The following is a 22407-nucleotide window of genomic DNA, read 5'->3' on the forward strand; positions in this document are numbered from 1 at the left end:
TAAAAGAGAGACTGTATGGCTGACAAAGCCTAAAATATTTACTGCATTGCCCTTTACAGAAAATTTTTGCTGACCTCTGTCCATGCACTTGCCTTTTCAAAGGCCATTTCATATGCATGGAATCACACAATATATACTCTTCTGAATCTGAACCTCTTTCATTCAGCATACAGTTTTTGAGGTTCATTCATATTGTATCATGTATAAGAAGTTCATTCCTTTTTATTGCTGAATATTCCATTGTAAGGATACACCACATTTTGTTTATCTGTTCACAGTTGATAGATATGTGGATTGCTTCCACATTTGAGCTGCTATGAATAATGCTGTGAACACTGACATACAAGTCTTACGTGTGGACATATGTTTTCATTTTTCTTGGGTAGACCCCTAGGAGTAGATTTTATGGGTCATATGGTAAATTTATGTCTAACATTTTACGAAAATGTCAAGCTGCTTTCCAAAGTGGCTATGCTGCTTTGCATTCTCAGGAGCAACATATGAGGGCTCCCTCTTCACCATGTCCTCCCCAACATTTGTCTGTTCATTTTGGTTATGCCATTCTAGAGGATGAAAAGTGGTACTGTGTTATGGTTTTAAACTGGATTTCCGAACGACTAATGATGATGATTTTTTTCCTGTGCTTTTTAGCCATTTGTATGTCTTCTTTTGTAAACCTCTGTTCAAATACTTTGCTGATTTGTAAACTGGATTGTTTGCCTCATTGAGTTTTAAGAGTTCTTTGTATATTCTGGATACAAGTCATTTGCCACAAATATGATTTGCAAATATTTTTCCCATTCTGTAGACTATTAATTTCTTTAACCAGTGTCTTTTAATGCACAAAATTTTAAATTTTGATAAAGTCCAATTTATCAATCATGTTTTACTGGATGAATGAGTTTGGTATCATATCTAAGAAATCTTTGACTAACCCAGGGTCATGAGGACTTTTCCCTATGTTTTCTTCTAAAAGTGTTATAGTTTCAGTTCTTAAATTAGGTCTTGAATCCATTTTGAGTTAATTTTTGCATATGGTGTAAGATAAGGGTCAAGATTGCACCATCAGCATTTGTCAAGACTACCCTTTCCCTATATATTGTGGCATCTCTCTTGAAAATCAATGGACTTAAATATGAGTTTATTTTTGTACTCTACATTCTCTCCCATTGATCTGTATGTCTATGCTCATGCCACACTGTCTTACTATATATTTATAGCAAATTTTGAAATCAAGAAGTGTTAAGTCCTCTCACTTTGTTCTTTTAAAAATTTGCTGCTGGGTCCTTTGCAGTAATATATAAATTTTAGGATCAGTTTGTCAATTTCTGCGAAGAAATCTTACTGAAATTTCTATGGGGATTGCATTGAATCTATAGACCATTTGGGGGTAAGTTGTGATCCTAACAATATTGAGTATCTCAATATATGAACTTGAAATGCCTCTTTCCTTAGGTCTTTAATTTTTCTCAGCAATATCTTGAAATTTTCAATGTACAAACCTTAGGGTTTTTGTTTGCTAAACTTATTCCTAAGTATTTTATTTGTGAACTGAATTTTTTCTTTTTTTTTTCTTTTTTTTATTTTTCTCAACGTTTTTTATTTATTTTTGGGAGAGAGACAGAGCATGAACGGGGGAGGGGCAGAGAGAGAGAGGGAGAAACAGAATCGGAAACAGGCTCCAGGCTCTGAGCCATCAGCCCAGAGGCCGACGCGGGGCTCGAACTCACGGACCACGAGATCGTGACCTGGCTGAAGTCGGACGCTTAACCGACTGCGCCACCCAGGCGCCCCCTGAATTTTTTCTTAATCCCATTTTTGAATTCTTCATTGATAGTACATAGGAAGACAACCTACTTTTTGTATTGATCTTGTATCATGTAACTGCTGAACTTACAATTTTTTATGGGTGTGAATATTTTAGAATTTTCTATATATAGTTGTGTGCAAATAAAAGACTGTTTCACTCATTCTTTTTCAATGTGGGTGTCTTTCGCTTCTTTTCCTTGCTTGATTACATTGGTTACAACCTCCAGTATAACATTAAATAGAAGGGTGAGAGTGAATATCTTTGTCTTATTCCTGATTTTATCTGTCTTTATTAAGTATGATGTTAGCTGCTGGTTTTTGCAGATGCCTTTGATCAGGCTGAAGAGGTTCCCTTCTATTCCAGGTTTGTTGAGTTTTATCATGAGAGATGTCAGATTTTTATAAAACACTTTGTCTATTGCAGTGATCATGTGGTTTTTCCTTTTATTAACATGGTGAGTGATATTAATTTTATTTTCAGATGTTAAACCACCTTTGCATTACTGGAATAAATCCTACCTAATTGTGGTATATAATCTTTTTTATATGCTGCTGGATTCTGTTGGCTAGTGTTTTGTTGGAGATTTTTGGAATTATATTCATGATACTGGTTTTCTTTGTGATGTCTTTTCCTGGCTTTGGTATCAGAGTCTCATAGAAGGAGATGGGAAATACTCCCTCCTTCTCTACTTTGTAGAAGAGTTTATGAAGGATTGGTATTGTTTCTTCCTTAAATATTTTTTCACAGAAATCACCAGTAAAGCCATATGGGCCTGAGTTTCTCTTTGTGGACAGATTTTTAAGTACTTATTCGATTTTTTTTTACTATTCAGATTCCCTATTTTTTTAAGTCAGTTTCAGTATTTTGGGTCCTTTTTGTCTGAATACAAATTGTTCCTTAACAGAAAATTGTTCGTATTATTCCTTTACAATCCTTTTTTTTTTTTTTTTTTTTTTTTTGGATAGTGAGTTCGTCTTTCATTCTTCATTTTGCTAAGTTATCTTTTTTTCATCATCTAGCTAACAGTTTGTCAATTTTGTTGATCTTTTCAAAGAATCAATTTTTTATTTTGATTTTCTCTATTGTTTCTGTCTTCTATTTCTTTTTCATTCTTATTTCCTTCTTTCTTTTTGCTTTGGGTTTAATATGCTTATTCTTCCCCAGTGCCTATGCCCCTCTAGCTTCTTAAGTGGAATCTTAGGTTATTGACTAGAGATCTCCTTTTTATTTTTTCTTTCCCAATATAGGTTTTTATAGCTATACATTTCCCTCTAAGTACTGCTTTCGCTTCATCCCACACATCCTGATGTGTTTTTATTTTCATTTAGCTCAAAATATTTTGATTTTCCTTGTCATTTCTTTTTTGACCCATGGGCTATTTAGAAAGTCCTTTGGTTTAATTCCAAGTATTTGTACATTTCTCAAATTTCCTTCTGCCTTTGATTTCTAATTCTATTGTGGTAGGAAAAATGTTTTGTATGATTTTAATCCTTTTAATTTTATGGACATTTGTTCTATGGTCTACCCTGAATAATATTTCATTTATGCCTAAAAACAATGTCTATTTTGTTATTGTTTAAGTGTTCTATAGATGACATTTATATATGACATTTATATTAATATATTAATTTATATTAATATAATATATAATAATATAATATATATGACATTGATAAGGTTGTTTAAATCTTTTCTATCTTTATTGATCAGGGCTATCTTTTAAAAGATTGTCACACTGATATAATCCTCTTGTGGCTTTCCACTGATTTTAGAATATCTAGGTTTCTTTCCACCCTTGCCTATCTCTATGCATTCATCATGTAACACTCTTCACTTTGCTCAACTTAATTAACAAGCTAAAACTACCTTTGTATCCTTTTATTGATATCAAGACCTATTACAAAGACATAATTAAGATAGTGTGATATTGGTGCATGGATAAATAAGCTGACCTATGGAACAGAACAGAGTTCAGAAACAAACCCACACATGTATGATCACCTTATACATCAAAAAGGTAAAAAAAAAAAAAACAGTGGTATAGGGGAAACAAGATGGTTTTTATCAAGAAGTGGTGCTGGGAGAGCTAAAAATCCATAAAGGAAAACTTCTACCTTAAACCCTACCTCACATTATTAACAAAAAAAAATCAGTATGATTCAGATTTAAAAGTAAAAAATCAGTATGATTCAGATTTAAAAGTAAAAGATTCAAAAAAAAAGATTTTGAAGAAAACATAGGACACATTCATGATCTCAGAATAGACAAATATTTCTTAAGCAAAATATGCCAACTATGAAAGAGAACACTGGTATACTGTATTAAAATTAACAGCTTATTTTCATACGTATTATATTTATATTTCATATAGTCTCACAACATAATACATTCAACAAATGACATGTATCCGAAATTGATATATTTTTGAAAACCACAAGACAATACAAAAGATAGTCCATCGAACAGAAAAGTGGGCAAGAACCTGAACAGATATTTAACAAGAGGATAATCAAAAGGCAAGAATTATATGAAAAGTGAAATGAAATGTGATTAATAATCAGTGAAAACTAAAGCCACAGTGAGATACCACCACATGCCTGCCAGAATAAAATGACAAAGATTGACACTACCAAGTGTGGGGCAATTGGAACTTTTGAAATCTGTTTGGCAGTATCCAGTAAACTGAATATAATGTACATAATGGGACCCTGTAATTACAATGCTAGGCAGAAATGAGTACCTATGTGTACCAAAATTCATGTACTAGAATATTTGAGGCAGTACTATCAATAATAGTTCCGAACCTGGGAATGAACCAAACATCCATTGGATAAATATGTGGTTTATTTACACAATGGAGTACTATACAGACAGAAGGAACCACATATAAATACATGCAACAAAAATCTTACAAACATAATGTAGAGCAAATAAGCCAGATATAAGAGAATACATACTATTTGATTCCATTTATATTATGTCCAAAAACAGACGAATCTACTCTATGTTCTTAGAAGTCAGATAGTGGTTATGCTTGGGGAGGTAGTACCTGGAACAGAACATGAGGGGCCATCTGGGTTGGTGGTAACAGTTTGTTGATTTAAGTGATGACTGTATTTGTGTTCCATTTGTGAAAAATCGACTGGTATATGTTACATTTCACTTAAAAATTAAAAAAAAAAATGATTTGCCTCTGCTTAATCAACTCAGACTGAAGTGATTTTTTCTCTTGACCTCTCCCTTTGGCTACACTCTCTCACACTTATGCTACCACCTCCTGCCACTTCCAAATGATGAGGGTGGGAAAAGAACCATCCCCCATTCCCTAACATGCAGACTAAACTAGATTTGCTACAGGGCTGGTTGCTAAAGGAGCAAGTCTACCAAAATATGAAGTCCAAGTTGATCTTTGCCCTCCTGCCTGTTGATTATTCACTTTTTACCCTCCTCCCCTAGGACACTCAAATGCTCTTCTGCTCTCTCTGCCCCAAATCCTCTTACTCAGATAAATGCTCCTCTCAGGGAACATTTAAATATCAAAGGTTTGAACCAAAAGGTTGGAGCACCAACCAGTTAACATTTCAAGTTGTGGGTAGTGCACGGGTGAGAAGTCATCTGGGTCTTTGTTAACACCCCTGGAGATTGGGGTGCAGGCTGGACTTGAGGAATATGGGTGTTCAAATCTTGGCTCTGCCTTGGGCAAATTTGTACCTTCTCTGTGCCTCAGTTTATTATTAAAATAGGGATTAGTGCTTACTTCAAATCATTATTAGAATCAAAATGAATTAACACATATAAGATTTAGAAAAATAACTGACCCAATAAATGTTAGTTGTCAACCTGGCTTTATCCAAGGTATGCTGTCCCCAAGCATGGCTTGGGATGAATCTAGAGATGAGGGCTTTGGGGTTAACCCCAAAATCTCCCCAAACTGAGGAGGGCATTCCTTGGGCATCCCACACTTGCTTAGTACTGCAGTGAGGAGCAGGTACCCATGCTTCAGGGCTACATGGGAGCAGAGGAGAAATTGAGAAGGTGAAGAGCTGGCTGTCCCCCCAGCCTAGTCACGTATATCTATAAATAAATAAGTGTAGGAGCTTCTGCACTGACTGCCTTCAAGGAATCAGGAATGTTGCTCTGTCAGAGGGTGAGAAATGAGGTGTGTAGTTCTGACATAACAGCATCTAGGGAGGTGGTGATTCCATATACCTATACTTCCTATTTGACTAAAGGGCCAGTAAACACCACAGGCATTTTAGTACAACTTTTATTTAGGGCCCTGGGTTCTGGATCTGGCCTTTACTTTGAAGATACAGAAGTGTTGGCAGTGACTGGCTCACAATACATACAAAGCCTGAGGAAGACAACAAAAAGTCAGTTTATCACAATGCAAAATAATAATCAGTCGGTAGAATATTCACACTGGCATTTCCTCTTAGGCAGACCTACAGAAGCAGCCAAATCTTCAGTAGAAAGATACTTGAAGATCTACCAAAAAATAACTTAGTTGCAATAAACAGGCCAAAGAACACATCCCCAGAAGAACTAATGAGACTGGAAATCTGGACCTCCGATAGTGGACAATGCTTTTTCTGCATCTCCACTGCTGACCAACATTGCACCGTCTCATAGCCCGTCACTTGGTACACCTCTGCTCTGATGCCTATCAATGCTATCATAATTTAAATAGCAATCACATTTCCTCAATTTCCAAGTTTGGGGACCAGGGAGGCTAGGAAACTTTGTACTGGTAATCTACCTTTCAGAGTCATCATGCATACTACGTAACAGAAGTCAAATTTCTTTGGGGAGTAACACTGGAACCAGAGGCTTGGTGGGAACTGGAAGAGCAATCATTACCCGCAGATGGCTACAGTGTACAGGTTAGGACCCCTTCGCGTTGGATGCAGCTGGAAATGGTCGGTTTGTCTCCCTGAACACTGTGGCTACACAGTACCTCTCCTTTAGTGTATTCTAGGCCCAAAGACGTCAACCTGAGTATTCTTGTTATGCCAAAATCCAGCCATGTTCCCTGACCAATCCTCCCAATCCTTAGGTTGTGTCCTCTCACAAATGGCTGGTTTGATCATTTCACTTTCGTCCTTGGAGGACAAATTGGAGTGCCTGTAGTCACTCCCACAACTACTCACACATCACTGACCTGACAGTGAAGAGCCATGTCCTCTTCATAAGTTACAAGTCTTGAATGGAAAATCCCCAAACTTTCAGACTGTGGGTATGTGGGGGTGGGGGGGAGGGGTGCTAAGTCCTCCCAGCTTTTACCGTGGTGATGGGAGATGATGGGCAGGATCCACCTTTTCTTAACAGTTATCCCTGAGTCACTGCCCAGACACTTAGCTGCAGCAGGAACGCATCAGGGAATGGGGGGAAGAGCAGACGCAGCCATGAGACCAACAGAGCTCAGGGGCAAGGGAAACACTAGAACTCTGTATCCTCCTGGTATGGCTCTGCAAGCCTCCTGCACACACAACAGCTTACTTGCTCAGACTGAAGAGATCTGCTCAATACACTCGTGTTTTCTTTCTCCTTTCTACCCCTTCAATGAAGGCTCCAGGGACTCCACCTTCCTTTTCTGCTTTGTACCACCATCAAACACTCCATCCTTCAGTGGGATCCTAAAGAGCAGGAGGCTAAAAACGTCTTATTACTTGCTTAGAATTAACTAAGACTATTAAATGAAAATGATGATAGGAAATGATAAAGAAGCTTTACATCCTCTATCAAACTATCAAAACATTTTCTGGTACCTGCCCCAGAATTAAAATGAACCTGGATGTGTACACTAAGAGCTCACCATCCCTACGTCCCCAGCACCATTACCAAAACTTTGTTAGTTAATGGCAGCCACCACAGTCAGAAGTACTATTATTTATTTCTCCAAATGACTTATGGCAAACCACCACATAAGGCAAAAAGACTTCATTTTTGTAAACCGGTAACAGTTTGGAGGTTGACAGATTGCACAAGGAACAGAAATTAGGTAACCCGTGTTCTCTTGTTAAAAGGTCTGTTACTCCAACACCATGAATAATCTACATATATAAACAAATTAAGAAACTTTACCTTTTAAACAAGTACTCTGGATAGTTATAGAAAGTAATGTCTTTAGACCTATGCATTAAATAAATGATTTTTAAAAGAATACGCAATTGCTCTGCTTTGTTCTCTGTAAGTTTTTCACTACATCTAAACACTGGCAAGTTTTTTAAACAGTGATGTAAAGACAACAGTTCACCTAGGTGTCTGTTGGAAGAGGAGTCAAGCAAGAAGCCAGGGCTGAAAATAGTAATGGTTCTGAAATGGCAAATGCAAATTCTGAATGGTGATGAGATGCTGGACCCTACTGTGCAAAGTACAACGTTGTAATAGAAGAACCGGTACTGCTTCTCTCCGGGCTGAAGGGGAGTAACAAATCTATACAGCACACAGTGCCAGTATCCTCTCTGACATCAGGGAGAATTAATCTGAAGTCTGCTTGTCAGTTCCCTTTAGTCACATCCTCCTATTGCAGTTTCATACGTAAGTCTGAGGAAAATGTGCAACAGGTTCACATGGGACAGGTTCATTAAATTTTGAGAAAAACAGCTATGGCATTTTTGTTAAATGAAAAAAGGGAAATGTGTCTAAATACATTCTTGATAACAAGAAGCATTAATTGTTATGGAAGGAAATTCTTAAGATAAAGCCCCTAAAGTCCAAAACAATTTTATGCTGGCATCTAAAACGTTCCAACCAGTTCCAAAATTAGATCGTATTAGCAAACAGTTAGTATTTACAGTGAAATGTAATAACTGGCTACAATTCTAGGTAAATAACTTTATGAGCATCTACAATTTTGTTTTAAACTTGTAACTTTAGTGATGTATACTGAACATATTCAGTTGTACAGAACACAATCCATTTAATCTTGAAAAACACTATACATCAAAACAGAAATGAGCACACACTCCCGGCAAACCAGTATGCTCCCTCATCAATTCTACAACTACAATAAATTTAATACTATAAACAAACATTAAACAAATCAGAGCACTGTGGAAAGGGTCCAGCAGCTTTAACAAGTCATATTATAATTTTTATGCGCTAAGAGAGTAGACAGGCAAATGGAATTCTTAGAGCATTACTTAAAAATAGACTTTTAAAGACAAAGGTCCCAACTCATTCTTATATACACACACAAAAGTTCATCTGTCACAGACAGCAAATGTTGAATTTATACACTGGAGTTTCCGGCAGCGTCCTGCACATTTAGACTAATTAAAACAAACAAACAGGAAGTTGTCAAATCTAGGATGGATCACGCAAATCTGTACAAGACAGGCCATAGCTGTCCTGGGGCTACTGTATATGTGCTCACTGCTGCTTCTCAAATGCAAAGACCAAGTAAATACCTAAAAAGAAAGTAATAGAAATTAGAGTTTGGTTTCTCATATCGTCATGCTAAACAGTACAATTTTAGCCCTGTTCATAATTTGGGGAAAATTCTCAAGCTTCTGAAGGGAAAAATCCCATTATTTCTAAGGGTCCTCAATTATTTTGAGTCATATGTAAGTAGCTATGGGATTACATCTGTTTACCTGAAAACATATATCCACTTACTATAATAGTGACATTACATCTCTTGAGAAAACCAATTCAACAGTTCTAAACACCTCTAAAAACAGTTTGAGATAAATTAAAAGTATAAAACCAAGAAAATTAAAATTAAAAAATCTTATAACTTAATTCTTTCTATCTGGAACGAGATGGGTAGGATAGCTGCACTACCTCGAGGACTTCTGGCAGTGACTCTCTAGGTTTTCTATTCAAAAAAACACTAGTAAGAATTATAAGGAACATACTATAAGGAACATACATGACGTGCATGTTAAAATTCATCCACCTACCCAATTATTGTGTTGTAGGGCCTGATAAGGAAAGTGAGCCAAAAGCTATGTAGCTTTTGCTACATAACTGATAATTAAGATATTGATAACTGATGCTTAGAGATATTTATCTGGCCCAACAGTGATATTCCAGCCCCAAGAATACTCTCCTCTAAATATGGTTTCCTGCTTTGGCATGTGTTTACTCAAAGACACCTAAGTGCATCTACAGTTCCTCATTCTGGATCACAGTGAAGTTCAAATCTGTTATATCTTCTAAGATACCAGTAGATTTTATGGTAAGCAAACATCTAAAAGAAGAAAAATCCTCAAAACATCACAAGGATGCTCAGGGCATACACTGGGACACTCAGCCAGCAAGTCAAGATAGTAGGCCATGTACCTTGGTGTCCTCCCTTCATGAGTTAACTTCTGAACAGGGTACAGATGAATGACTACAGACCATGTAAAAACCTCCTGATCCTCTAGCTTTTTACTCAAGCTGTCCAGGAGTACCACACCAGTCCTTCCAAGTGCTACTTTGGCAATACTATTCTCTGTTTCTTACCTACTCGTTCCTAATTTCTTTTAGGAGAAATGAAATATTGGGGCACCTGGGTGGCTCAGTCAGTTAAGCATCTGACTTCAGACCAGGTCATCATCTCACAGCTTGTGAATTCAAGCCCCACATCGGCTATCAACACAGAGCCCACTTTGGATCCTCTGTCCCCCGCCCCCTGCCCCTCCTCTGCTCATTCTCTCTTTCAAAATAAATAAACTTAGAAAGAAATTAAACACTGCTGGCAACACAGTATATAGACAGACAGAGAATAGTCAGGGTCATAGCAACACATCAGATTCCTCCAGAAGACAAGGAAGCAAAGCAGTCTAAGATATCTGTAAGTACATCACAGGACTTAGGAGCAGGCAGTGTTATTTAGCTTGTCCCACACTCCAAGTGATCTGTCTCCAGTCCTACCCACCCCAAACACACTGGTACCTACGGCAGACAATCCAGCAATCCTGATCTTCCCTAAATCTAAGGTCATTTAAAATCACCTGACTTCAGATCGACAATTAATAACTTTCTTTCCTCTCTAAAATGCCTTCTGTGTAGGCATTTCACTTGGAATTTAAAGAAATAAATCCTGAACCACTTATAAAAGCAATTAAGCAACAATTCTCTACTTTATTTTCACATTTAAAGAATCTTCTAGAGGAGCAACAGGTTCTGGTAATAGGAGTTTAATTAGATGAGTAGGAGTTTGAAGTACTCCTACTTATCAGACTGTGACTCCAGCCCACAAATCCTCCAGTTTAGAATAGTGTAATTCATCAAAGACCACACTGATCCTGACATGCTAGAGTTTGGCTGCAATGTGGCCACTGCTCCTTTCCTACTGCTTTTCACATCTCTAACCTATCTCTCCCTCCACTGTCTGGGGGTATCTAATTCTTCATCTGCATGCTATCACTAAAGTCCACATTGAGGTACAGAAACACAGTTCTAAACTATACCTGGTACCACCATCACGACATTTGACCAAAGTTTTCCTTACATCATACTTTAGGACTGGCAGGATATCTAAGATACCTAAGTCTCCACTTTGGGAAAAGTAATGAAATGTACAGGTTTAGGCACACATTTCTCAGTCTGATGGTCCTCTAATCCCATTTCCACTAAGGGCACCAATATTCTGGGACAAACAGGCTCAACATGTTGGCTCTATTTGTATTTTTTCCTTTTCCTCTCTCTCCAATTCAGCAAGTCCTAAGAAAAATCCCTTCACACAGGCTTCCATGAGGCCATGAGTACAAGTATGAATCAGTTGGGTTAGCTCTGTGACCTCAGGTAAGTTATTTAAGTGCTTTCTTATCTGTGAAAAGGAGATATTAGTGAGAGTAGTTTACCCTTAAAGTTGTGAGGATTAAATAAGTTACAACATATGAAAAGGCTCCAGTCATGCTTGAGCACATGTTAAATATTCAATTATACCAACTATTATTACTTCCCAGATTTTACTACTTTTCCTTAGGCTCTCCTACAGCTATTTTCCCTATTATAGAAACTTCAGCACTTAAAACAGTTTGCCTAGCACTGCATTTATTTGTGTCTGTTTCTTCCATTAGATTGTAAACATCTGGGAAGTAGAGACTGCAACTGTTTACTTTGTTTATCCCCCAAAGCCCTTTCACAGAACTTTATGTAAGTTAATACTCAACATTTATCAAATAGATTGTCTCCGATTATCACTTATGCCTTCAACATAATCAACAAATACTTAAATGAACAGTGGGAACTACCTTTTATGTCCTCAGGGCAGCCACATTAGGGTATTAACATCTTAACACAGAGGCCCTGGGTGATGCTTTCTCAGCATCCATTTGCTGAAGAACCACGGACTTCACAGATTTGCCAGGCCTCTGACTTCTCTTCCAAAGACAGGTATCTCACTTCAGAATGTCTTTGTACCAGGCCCTTCCCAATCACACATCCCTCTAAAATATCCTGCTCATTGCTGCTTCACTAAATGTTCTAGTACTTATTAATTATGCCTTTGTAGTCAACATCAGAGTGGCTAGAAACAAAATACATGGAAGTGTTCCATAAGCCAAAATTTCCAAAGAAATCTGAGGTAAAAACAGCAAATACAGATGCCTATGTAGTAACAATTAGGTAATGAAAATGTTTAAGAATGTTAAGGGTGCCTGGGTGGTCAGTGGGTTAAGCGACTGACTCTTGGTTTTAGTTCAGGTCATGATCTCATGGCTTTGCAGGTTGGAGCCCTGCATCAGGCTTTCAGCACACAGCCTGATTGGGATTCTCTCTCTCCTCTTTCTCTGCCCCTTCCTCACTCATGCTGTCTCTCTCATAATAAATAAAATAAACTTAAAAAAAAAAATAATGCTCATGAAAGTTTATGTTAAGGAACGCCCTGCATATATTTTCTCTTGGCACTAAATAGCTGTGCAAGAAAAAGTGAGTTAGACACATATAGGGATTCTGTGTGAACATAAAACACACACACATACTAACATATATCAAAAAATTCCAAAGTTTTCAAATTTTAACAATCACTCTGAAACAATCTTTGTAAATCTACACTGATGATATACTCACTTGTGGCTTCCCACTCTGACTTACTTAAGGTTCCCTAAAATTAAAAAAAAAAAAAAAAAAAAAAAAAGAACATTTTAGATTGAATATGGAAGTACATAAACACATATTTTTCAACAATGGACAGAAGTGCCCAAACAACCCTAGTTCGCTATAAATATAAGTTGACCCTTGAACGACACAAGCTTGAACTGTGCAGATATACTTATATGTGGATTTTTTCAATAAATGCCATACTGTAAACATGTTTTCCTTATGATTTTTAAATAACATTTTTTCTCTAGCTTACATTACTATAAAAATATAGTATACAATACATATACAAAATACGTATTAACTGATCATGTTACTGGTAAGGCTTCTGATCAACAGTTGGGCTATTGTTAGTTACATTTTGGGGAATCAAAAGTTATAGGCTTACTTCTGACTGCAGGGGGAGTCAGCAACCCAACCCTCACATTGTTCAAGGGTCAACTGTATACATAATTTACTGTTAATATTACTGTGATCTAAATATATCAAAAAAGTCAATGAGACTTTAACGTTATCCTCTCAATTGTGCTCTCCTGCCTAATTCTCTAAACTACCGATTCTCAACCAAAGGGTGAATCTGTGTAAAGAGGGTATTCGTGTGTGTGTATAATTGGAAAAAGCATCAATTTTATATTTTTAACGTGGAAAATGAAAACATTAAAAAGCCTCCCTTGAACATCCAATAGCATTGTAGGAAGAAATAAGATTTTTGTGTTTTTACAAATGAATCACAATATACATATCATACAAAAGAAATAAATTATATTTTAGTTACTAAAATACTAAAAAACACATTGATATAGTAATATATGTGCTACTTTGTCCATGTCCTTAGACTAACAAGATAGAGTAGCCATTCCAGTAATTAATGTGATTTTGAAGAAGTGATAAATGTAAACAATAGTCTAAGATTTCAGCAGAAATCTGTTATGAAAATATCTGTAATTTCTATTGATGACAATCACAGCTATATCTAATACCACTGTGGTACTGTTACATTCTTAATTAAAGAAATGTGAGCTTGCGTGCACAAGTCATTGAAAATGGAGATGTAATTTTTCTCCATCAATGTTCATGAGCCCCTGAATTTTACCTCGGGAACACAGTGAGTCAGCAGTGCCCAGGTTAAGATATAATGATATAGTAAGGAACTCTCCAACCAAGCTTACAACTTTCTCCCCATCCTTACTGCCTCAGAAATAGGACTCAGTTCTCAGTACTGAAATACATTTTATTTTATATTCTATGCCTATAAAAAGGGGAAACAGACTAACATTTATCTGATTTGTAAACCAGTGAAATAATTTCGTAAGTCTCCATATACTATATGCTTTTTTTTTTCATTTTCTATAAAACATGCTACAAATGAAAACTTACCAAAGGTAATCTTACTTGACTGTTTTTCATGTAATCTGCTGCATGTTCATAGTCATCCACCTTCTCAGAAGCAAGTTTGGAATTCTCGTTTGCAGGATATGGCTAGGGAAACAAGGGAAATTCCTAGTTAGGCAATTAAATGAAACTTACAGTTCGGAATTAAAAATACTAAATCACAAAAAAAAAATACTTAAGAAAATCCTTAAGTATTATTTCAGGAATACAAACTACACATACTTTTGAAATGTGAAAAAAATGGGTGAAGAGAATCCTCTCCTAACAAAGCAGTTGTTATGGTCAACTTTGATGATAATCATAGGATATTTACAGTTGGACAAAACTGGTCCACTTAGCAGCAAACATTTGCATCTCCCTGACTCCCAGTGAAAGTTTTTCTGTTATAACACAAAACTGAAGGAAGTTATTATCAAAAGTGCTAAATATTGGGGTGCCTGGGTGGCTCAGTCGGTTAATAGTCCAACTTCAGCTTGGGTCATGATCTCACGGTCCATGAGTTCGAGTCCCGAGCTGGGCTCTGTGCTGCCAGCTCAGAGCCTGGAGCCTGCTTCGGATTCTGTCTCCCTCTCTCTCTGCCCCTCCCCTGCTCATGCTCTGTCTCTCAGATAAATAAAAACATTAAAAAAATTTAAAAAAAAAAGAGCTAAATATTAATTTAAACATTATGGTGATATAATAGCCATCAGAAGCATGAACAGAAGTTAGAATACAGATGAAAAGCTTGAAATGCCGAGAGGAATGATGCTGGTGGGGAGATAGGCCCCTAGGCTTGCCTTGTCCCATGAATACAACTAACTAACTATCAAATCATCCTAAATACCCCAGGAATTGATCTGAAGACTGGCAAAACAAACTCCACAACTTAAAAGTAGAGAAAAGGTCACAGTGAAGGTAAGAAAGGCAGAGACATGGTTCGGGACAGAAACCAATAGTGGCCACTCTGGTGGGGAGAAAGCTGCAGTCGCAGAAAAGGGCAAGAGACAGACCAACACATAGAGGAATGCACAGGGAGAATAAATTCCCATAGCCATTGGCTTGGAAATAGAGAAGGCCTGAATTTTATGAGTTCCTGCAACCAGTGGGGCTTAAAGCCTGGAGTTTTAAAGGTCAGCATGCTTGGCTCTGGGAGAGCTCAGAGGGCATTGAACCTGCTATTGGAGAAAAGGCAGGGCAAACAGCCTGCAGACATACAGTGTGGAAACAGTCGTCTGAAAAATGCCTGGACCACATAGCGGGGAGGTTAAATGTGTCCCAGAGAGACTATGTTCACAAAGAGACCCCTAAGGGAACAAGGGAACAAGGGAACTGGCTGGCACCATTTCCTTCCCCCACCCCTCAGCATAAACATAGAGTGTGCAGGAACCAATGCACTCCAACACTCACTACCTAACTTCTTTCACCAAGCCTTGCCCTGCCTATACTCTAGTGGAACCGCCCTTCCCAGTCATGCTTGCCTTAGTCCCAGCGAGATGGGCCCCCTTTAGCAGAAGACCAGCCCAACCCCCTGCCCACAATTCATCTCCCTAGCCGGTGTTTTACAGGGCCTTGGTTCCAGGGGCAGTGGCAAGAGGTCCCATTTCACAAGCAGACCACAGCACACCTGGGTAAAATGTCCCACATTCAGGTTAGGGAACAAACCCAGCTCACAACAGGCAAAAAAAAAAAAAAAACCTCTGCAAACTACTGGCGTGAAGGATAAAAAGACCAGGACACATTAGTAGAGCATACACAGCACACAACGGAGATACTCCTGGAAGTGCCAGGCCCTGGGGGCCAGGGAACACTGCACAGCGCAGTACTATGGGACTTGTTCTTCATAAAGCCATTATGCTCAAGAACAGGAAATATAGTTGACTTTCCTAATACACAGAGACTTAGACAAAATGAGAAGACAGAGGAATTTGTCCCAAATGAAGAACACTACAAGGCCACGATCAGAGACCTAAGTGAAATACATGGAAGTATATGCCTGATGGAGAATTTAGAGCAATGATCATACAGATACCCACTGGACTTGAGGAAAAAATGAAGGACATCATCAGTGAGGCCATTAATGCAGATAAGGAATAACACAGCAGAGATAAAGGGCTCAATAAATGAAATGAGAAACACACCCAATGGAATGAACAGCGGCAGGGTGGAAGAAGCAGAGGAACAAATTAATGACCTGGAAAACAGAGTAATGGAAAGTAATCAAGCTGAACAAAAGAGAGAAAAAAGAATTATGCAAAACGAGAATAAACTTAGGGAACTCAGTGACTCCATCAAATGCAGTAACATTCGTATTACAGGAGTCCCAGAAGAAGAAAGAGAAAAAGGGGCAGATAATTTATTTGAAGAAATATTAGCTGAAAGCTTCCCTACTCTGAGGAAGAAAGTGAATATCCAGATCCAGGAAGCAGAGAACCCCCATGAAAATCAACAAAAGCAGATCCACATCAAAACATGCTGTTATTAAAATGGCAAAATATAGTGATAAAGAAAAAACATTAAAGGCAGCAAGGCAAAAGAAGTCATTAACTTACAAGGGAAAACCCATGAGGCTAGCAAGAGATTTTTCAAAAGAAACTGTGCAAGCCAGAAGGGAGTAGAATGACATACTGAAAGTGCTGAATGGGAAAAATACGCAGCCAAGAATACTCTATCCAGCAAAGCTATCATTCAGAATAGAAGGAGAGATAAAAAGTGTCCCAGACAAACAAAAACTAAAGGACTCTGTGACCACTAAACCGGCTCTGCAAGAGATATTGAAGAGGACTGTCCTAAGTGGAAAGACCAAAAATGACAGTATGAAGGTAGGAAACACAAAAGCAGTAAAAATGAGTATTTCTATAAAAACTCAAAGAATTCACAAAATAAAAAGATGTAAAGATATATACCTAAAACGTGGAGAGGAGAAAAATAAAGAATGGGTTCAAACTCAAATGACCATCAAGTTAATACAGACTGCTGCATACAGATGTTCTATAAAAACCTAATGGTAACCACAAATCCAAAACCACTAATAAATAAGCAAAGAATAAAGACAAATAAATCCAAATATATCACTAAAGGAAACCAGTAAACCATGAAAGAGAGAAAGACAAGAAAAGATCAGGGAAAATCTCCAGAAACAACCACAAAACAAATAATAAAATGGCAATAAATATATACCTATCAATAATTACTTTGAATGTAAGTGGACTAAACACTCCATTTGTAAATGGACTAAACACTCCAATCAAAAGACACAGGGTGAGAGAATGGATAAAAAACAAGACCCAGAGCGCCTGGGTGGCTCAGTCAGTTGAGTGTCCAACTCCTGATTTTGTTTCAAGTCATGATCCTAAAGTCACGGGATTGAGCCTCACCATCAGGCTCCATGCTGAGTGGAGAGCCTGCTTGAGATTCTTTCTCTCACCCTTTGTCCCTACCCTGCTCGCGCTCTCTAAAATAAGCAACAACAACGAGAGACTCATTTTAGACCTAAGATTGAGAGCGAGGGGATGGAGAAACATTCATCATGCAAATAGATGTCAAAAGACTGCTGGGTAGCAACACTTGCAACACACAAAATATACTTTAAAACAAAAACTGTGACAAAAGGCCAAGAAGGACACTAGATAATAAAAGGGACCTCCATCAAGAAGATAGAATGATTGTAAATATTTATGGCCCCAATATGAAAGCACCCAAGTACTTGGGTAAAACAATAAGAATATATAAACAATAAGAAACAATAAGAATATTAAGAATATTAATAAGAAACATAAGAAATATAAGCAGTAAGAAATATAAACAATAAGAAATATAAAACAATAAGAAATATAAAGGAACTGATGATAATACAATAATAGTCGGGGACTTTAACATCCCACCTATATCAATGGACAGATCATCTAAACAGAAAATCAACAAGAAAACAATGGCTTTGAATGACACACTGGACCAGATGGATTTAACAGATATATTCAGGATATTTCATCCTAAAACAGCAGAATGCACATTCTTTTCAGGTACACATGGAATATTCTTTTAAAATAGATCACAATTAGGCCACAAAACAAAGCTTAACAAATTCAAAAAGATAGAAATCACACCATGTACCTTTTCTGAACACAACACTATAAAACCAGAAGTCAAGCACAAGAAAAAATCTGGAAAGACCACGAATACATGGAGGTTAAACAATATGCTACTAAACAATAAATGGGTCAACCAGTAAATAAAAGAATAAATTTAAACAGTACATGGAAACAAATGAAAATTAACACACAACAATCCAAAACTTCTGGGATGCAATAAGGCAGTTCTAACAGGGAAGTTTATAGCAATACAGGCCTACCTCAAGAAGGAAGAAAAATCTCAAATACACAACCTAACCTTACATCTAAAGGACCTAGGAAAAGAACAACAAATAAAACCTAAAATCAGCAGAAGGAAGGAAATAATAAAGATTAGAGCAGAAATAAATGATATAGAAACTAAAAAAACCCAAAAAACAAAAAATAAACAATAGATCAATTAAACCAGGAGCTGGTTCTTTGAAAAAAATTGATAACTGAAATTGATAAACCTCTAGCCAGACTCAACAAGAAAAAAAGGGAAAGGGTCCAAATAAATAGAAACACAAATGAGAGAGGAGAAATAACAACCAACACCACAGAAATACAAACATAAAATATAAGAGAATTTTATGGAAAACTATAGGCAAACAAATTTTGACAACCTAGAAGAAATGGATAAATTTCCAGAAACATATAAATTACAAAAACTGAAACAGGAAGAAATAGAATATGTGAACAGACTGATAATCTGCAAAGAAATTGAATCAGTAATCAAAAAACTCCCAAAAAACAAAAGTGCAGAACATTTAAAGAAAAGTTAAAATCTATTCTTTTCAAACTATTCCAAAAAAAAAAAAATGGAAAAGAAAACTTCGAAATTCATTCTGTGAGGCCAACACTGCCCTGATACCAACATCAGATAAAGACATCACAAAAGAGAACTATAGGCCAATATCTCTGATGAACATAGATGCAAAAATCCTCAACAAAATAACTAGTAAACCAAGTCCAACAGTACATATAAAAAGATCATTCACCAGAATCAAGTAGGATTTATTAATGGGTTGCAAGGGTGGTTCAATATTCATGAATCAATTGTTATATATCACATCAATAAGAGAAAGGATAAAAACCATATGATCATTTCAACAGACACAGAAAAGTATTTGACAAAGTATAACATCCATGCATGATAAAAACCCTCAGGGGCGCCTGGGTGGCGCAGTCGGTTGAGCGTCCGACTTCAGCCAGGTCACGATCTCGCGGTCCGTGAGTTCGAGCCCCATGTCAGGCTCTGGGCTGATGGCTCAGAGCCTGGAGCCTGTTTCCAATTCTGTGTCTCCCTCTCTCTCTGCCCCTCCCCTGTTCATGCTCTCTCTCTGTCCCAAAAGTGGATAAACGTTGGAAAAAAAAAAAAAAAAAACCCTCAACAACGTAGGTTTAGAGGGAACATACCTCAACATAGTAAAGGCCATATATGAAAAACCCAGTTAACATCATTCTTAATGGAGAAAACTGAAAGCTTTTCCCCTAAAAACCAAGGAACAAGATAGGATGTCCACTCTCATCATTTTTATTCAGCATAGTACTAGAAGTCCTACCCACAGCAATCAGACAACAGAAAGAAATAAAAGGCATCCAAATTGGTAAGGAAGAAGTAAAACAAGAAAAAGACTGAATACAGGGAACAAACTGATGGTTACCAGAGGGCAGCTGGTGGTGGGGGAGGGGGGGGTGAGATGGGTGAAATAGTGTATGGGGATTAAGGAGTCCACTTGTCCTGATGAGCATCAGGTAATTAAAATAAAAAATTAAAAATACATATGAAAAATGAATCAACAGAGAACCCTGTGAGTTCAAGAAGGTAAGGAAAATAATCCAGCTTCCAAAATAGAGGCAGTCTCCATATTTCTTTAAGAATTTGAAGAAGGGCTACACATACACAAAAATGCTGTTTTAAGGCTATGCTGGCCAAATGTTTATTCAAATTACTTCAAGTGCTATTTTTAATCCATCTCAAGTAACATCCCTTTATACTATGAAGTGTATTGCTTTGTAATATATGTAAATGAAACCATAATGAACTACATAGAATACTTAATATTTAACAACCATCTACTCTACAAAGGTTATATATTCTAATTCCTTTGTCTTTTTACAACAAACCAGCCAGCAAAGAATCACTTCAGACCTAGATCTTCCTAGTAAATTTTTAAGAAAATGTTTCAGGGGCACCTGGATGGCTCAGTCAGTTAAGCATCTGACTTCGGCTCAGGTCATGATCTCAAGGTTCATGAATTCGAATGCCACATCTGGCTCTCTGCCGTCAGCACAGAGCCTGCTTCAGATCCTCTGTCTCTCTCTCTCTGCCCCTCCCCAGTTCTGGCACACATGAGCTCTCTCTCCCTCTCAAAACTAAATAAACATAAAGAAAGAAAAGAAAAGAAAAGAAAAGAAAAGAAAAGAAAAGAAAAGAAAAGAAAAGAAAAGAAAAGAAAAGAAAAGAAAAGAAAAAGAAAGAAAGAGAAAGAAAGAAAGAAAGAAAGAAAGAAAGAAAGAAAGAAAGAAAGAAAATGATCTAGGAATGTCTACTTTGCTATCTTCCTTTTTCCCTTCTTTAAATGTATCCCACAGTAAGCTCAGACATTAGAAATTTGGTTGTTTACTATTTAAAAAGTACTTAGCTTTTTGGAGTCCCATATTGCTATAATCAGCAACTTTACCTTTTATGGTATCTTAATACAAGGGATATAAGAAACACCACTTTTAAGTGTTTTTGAAACTTTAATCCCACATCTTGTGGTTTCATCCTATTGTAAAGCTTCAAAACTTCAATGCAAATGACTGCAAACTATTCTGTTGTAAATATGCTCTTCAAAGTATCAGTAAGTATAAGATTCCTCCATGTGATTATCTGCCTCTCACTAGACATCTATCTCTCTCCCCTCTCAATCACTTTAAAAGACCAAACAACATATGACTATAAAGCTGCAAAACTGATTATTCTTTTGAAAACAGGTGAAAGAAAAGAAAACAGGTGTCAGGATTTTATAACCATAGTGCCTTGAGTCTCTTCATTCTTCCTTCCCTCTGCTACAGTGCTCTAGGAGAGCAAAGTTATTGGTTCTATTGCTGAATCTCTGGGTCAGCTCAAGGCTGATGGCTTTAGGAAAAGATTTTTTTTTAATAGCAAACATCAGAAAACAGATCCATTTAAAACTCTAACACAGACTAAAACAATTAGCATTCTGACTGTGTCTCTGGTCTTTACACCCCTCCAAACCATCCTCTATACTACCATCTGAGTCATGTTCCCACTCGTGGGACATGTTGTCTCCTGCTCAAAGTCCTTTATAGACTTGCAGAAGTAACTTGGTGAAGAAGTAGGAAAAACCAAAGGACTTTTTCAATTACATGCTATTACATTCATGTATGTTCCCAGAGGGATAAGTCATATCCTCAAAGGCAACACTGGGGGAAAAGGAAGACTGGAGAACCACTTTGCTAAAGAAAGTGTTTCATACTTCTTCAAACATCCCCTACTCTTTCATGCTTCTCTGCCTTCACTCTTAGTTTACTATTTTCACAAAAGACCCTTTCGGATAAGCACTGCACTTTGAGTATTTCATTACTGCAATTCTCATATTGTACTGAATAACTGGCTTGAATGTTTACCTCCTCAACATACCATAAGATCCTTGAAGAAATGGGACCCTGCTATTCCATATCCCACTCTCCACATACAATTTTGAAAAAATTACACATATCAAGTCATTACATACATGCTAAGAGAAAAATATAAATAACTGATCATCGTACATGCAAAGCACCACCAAGTTAAGGATGACAAACTACAGGCATGTGTGTGTGGTGATTTGTGTACACACACTTTTTCTAGTTTTCTTTTCTCTCTCAAAACAAAAACAAACCTCTCCTGCTAACATAAAGCAAATACAAATATTCTTAATTCTAAAATACAGAAAATATAACCAATGAAGAATGTAACATTTTACTGGTTAGTAGTTTCAAAAGATAACTTAGGATTTAAAGAGGATCTTTCCACTCAAAATTGGGAAAGCTGTATGGATGCAATTGCAGCAGGAGATTTGTTTGAAAACC

General features: G+C 37.1%; 1 protein-coding gene across 3 annotated transcripts in view; it reads right to left on the minus strand.

Moving 5' to 3' along the window:
• Window positions 1–4636: 4636 nt before the first annotated feature.
• The window catches only part of RNMT (RNA guanine-7 methyltransferase), a 35797-nt gene continuing 18026 nt past the window's right edge, over window positions 4637–22407 (minus strand). For all 3 annotated transcript variants that reach the window (XM_003994994.6, XM_045041052.1, XM_045041053.1), the window contains exons 9-11: window positions 14225–14326; window positions 12818–12851; window positions 4637–9222 (exon numbers count right to left, since the gene is read on the minus strand). In XM_003994994.6, coding sequence (XP_003995043.1) covers window positions 9185–9222; window positions 12818–12851; window positions 14225–14326 — 174 coding nt within the window. In that variant the 3' untranslated portion in view covers window positions 4637–9184. The remainder of the gene's footprint in view (window positions 9223–12817; window positions 12852–14224; window positions 14327–22407) is intronic.

This window comes from Felis catus, chromosome D3, assembly GCF_018350175.1.
Source record: "Felis catus isolate Fca126 chromosome D3, F.catus_Fca126_mat1.0, whole genome shotgun sequence".
In the NCBI taxonomy this organism is placed as follows: domain Eukaryota; kingdom Metazoa; phylum Chordata; class Mammalia; order Carnivora; family Felidae; genus Felis; species Felis catus.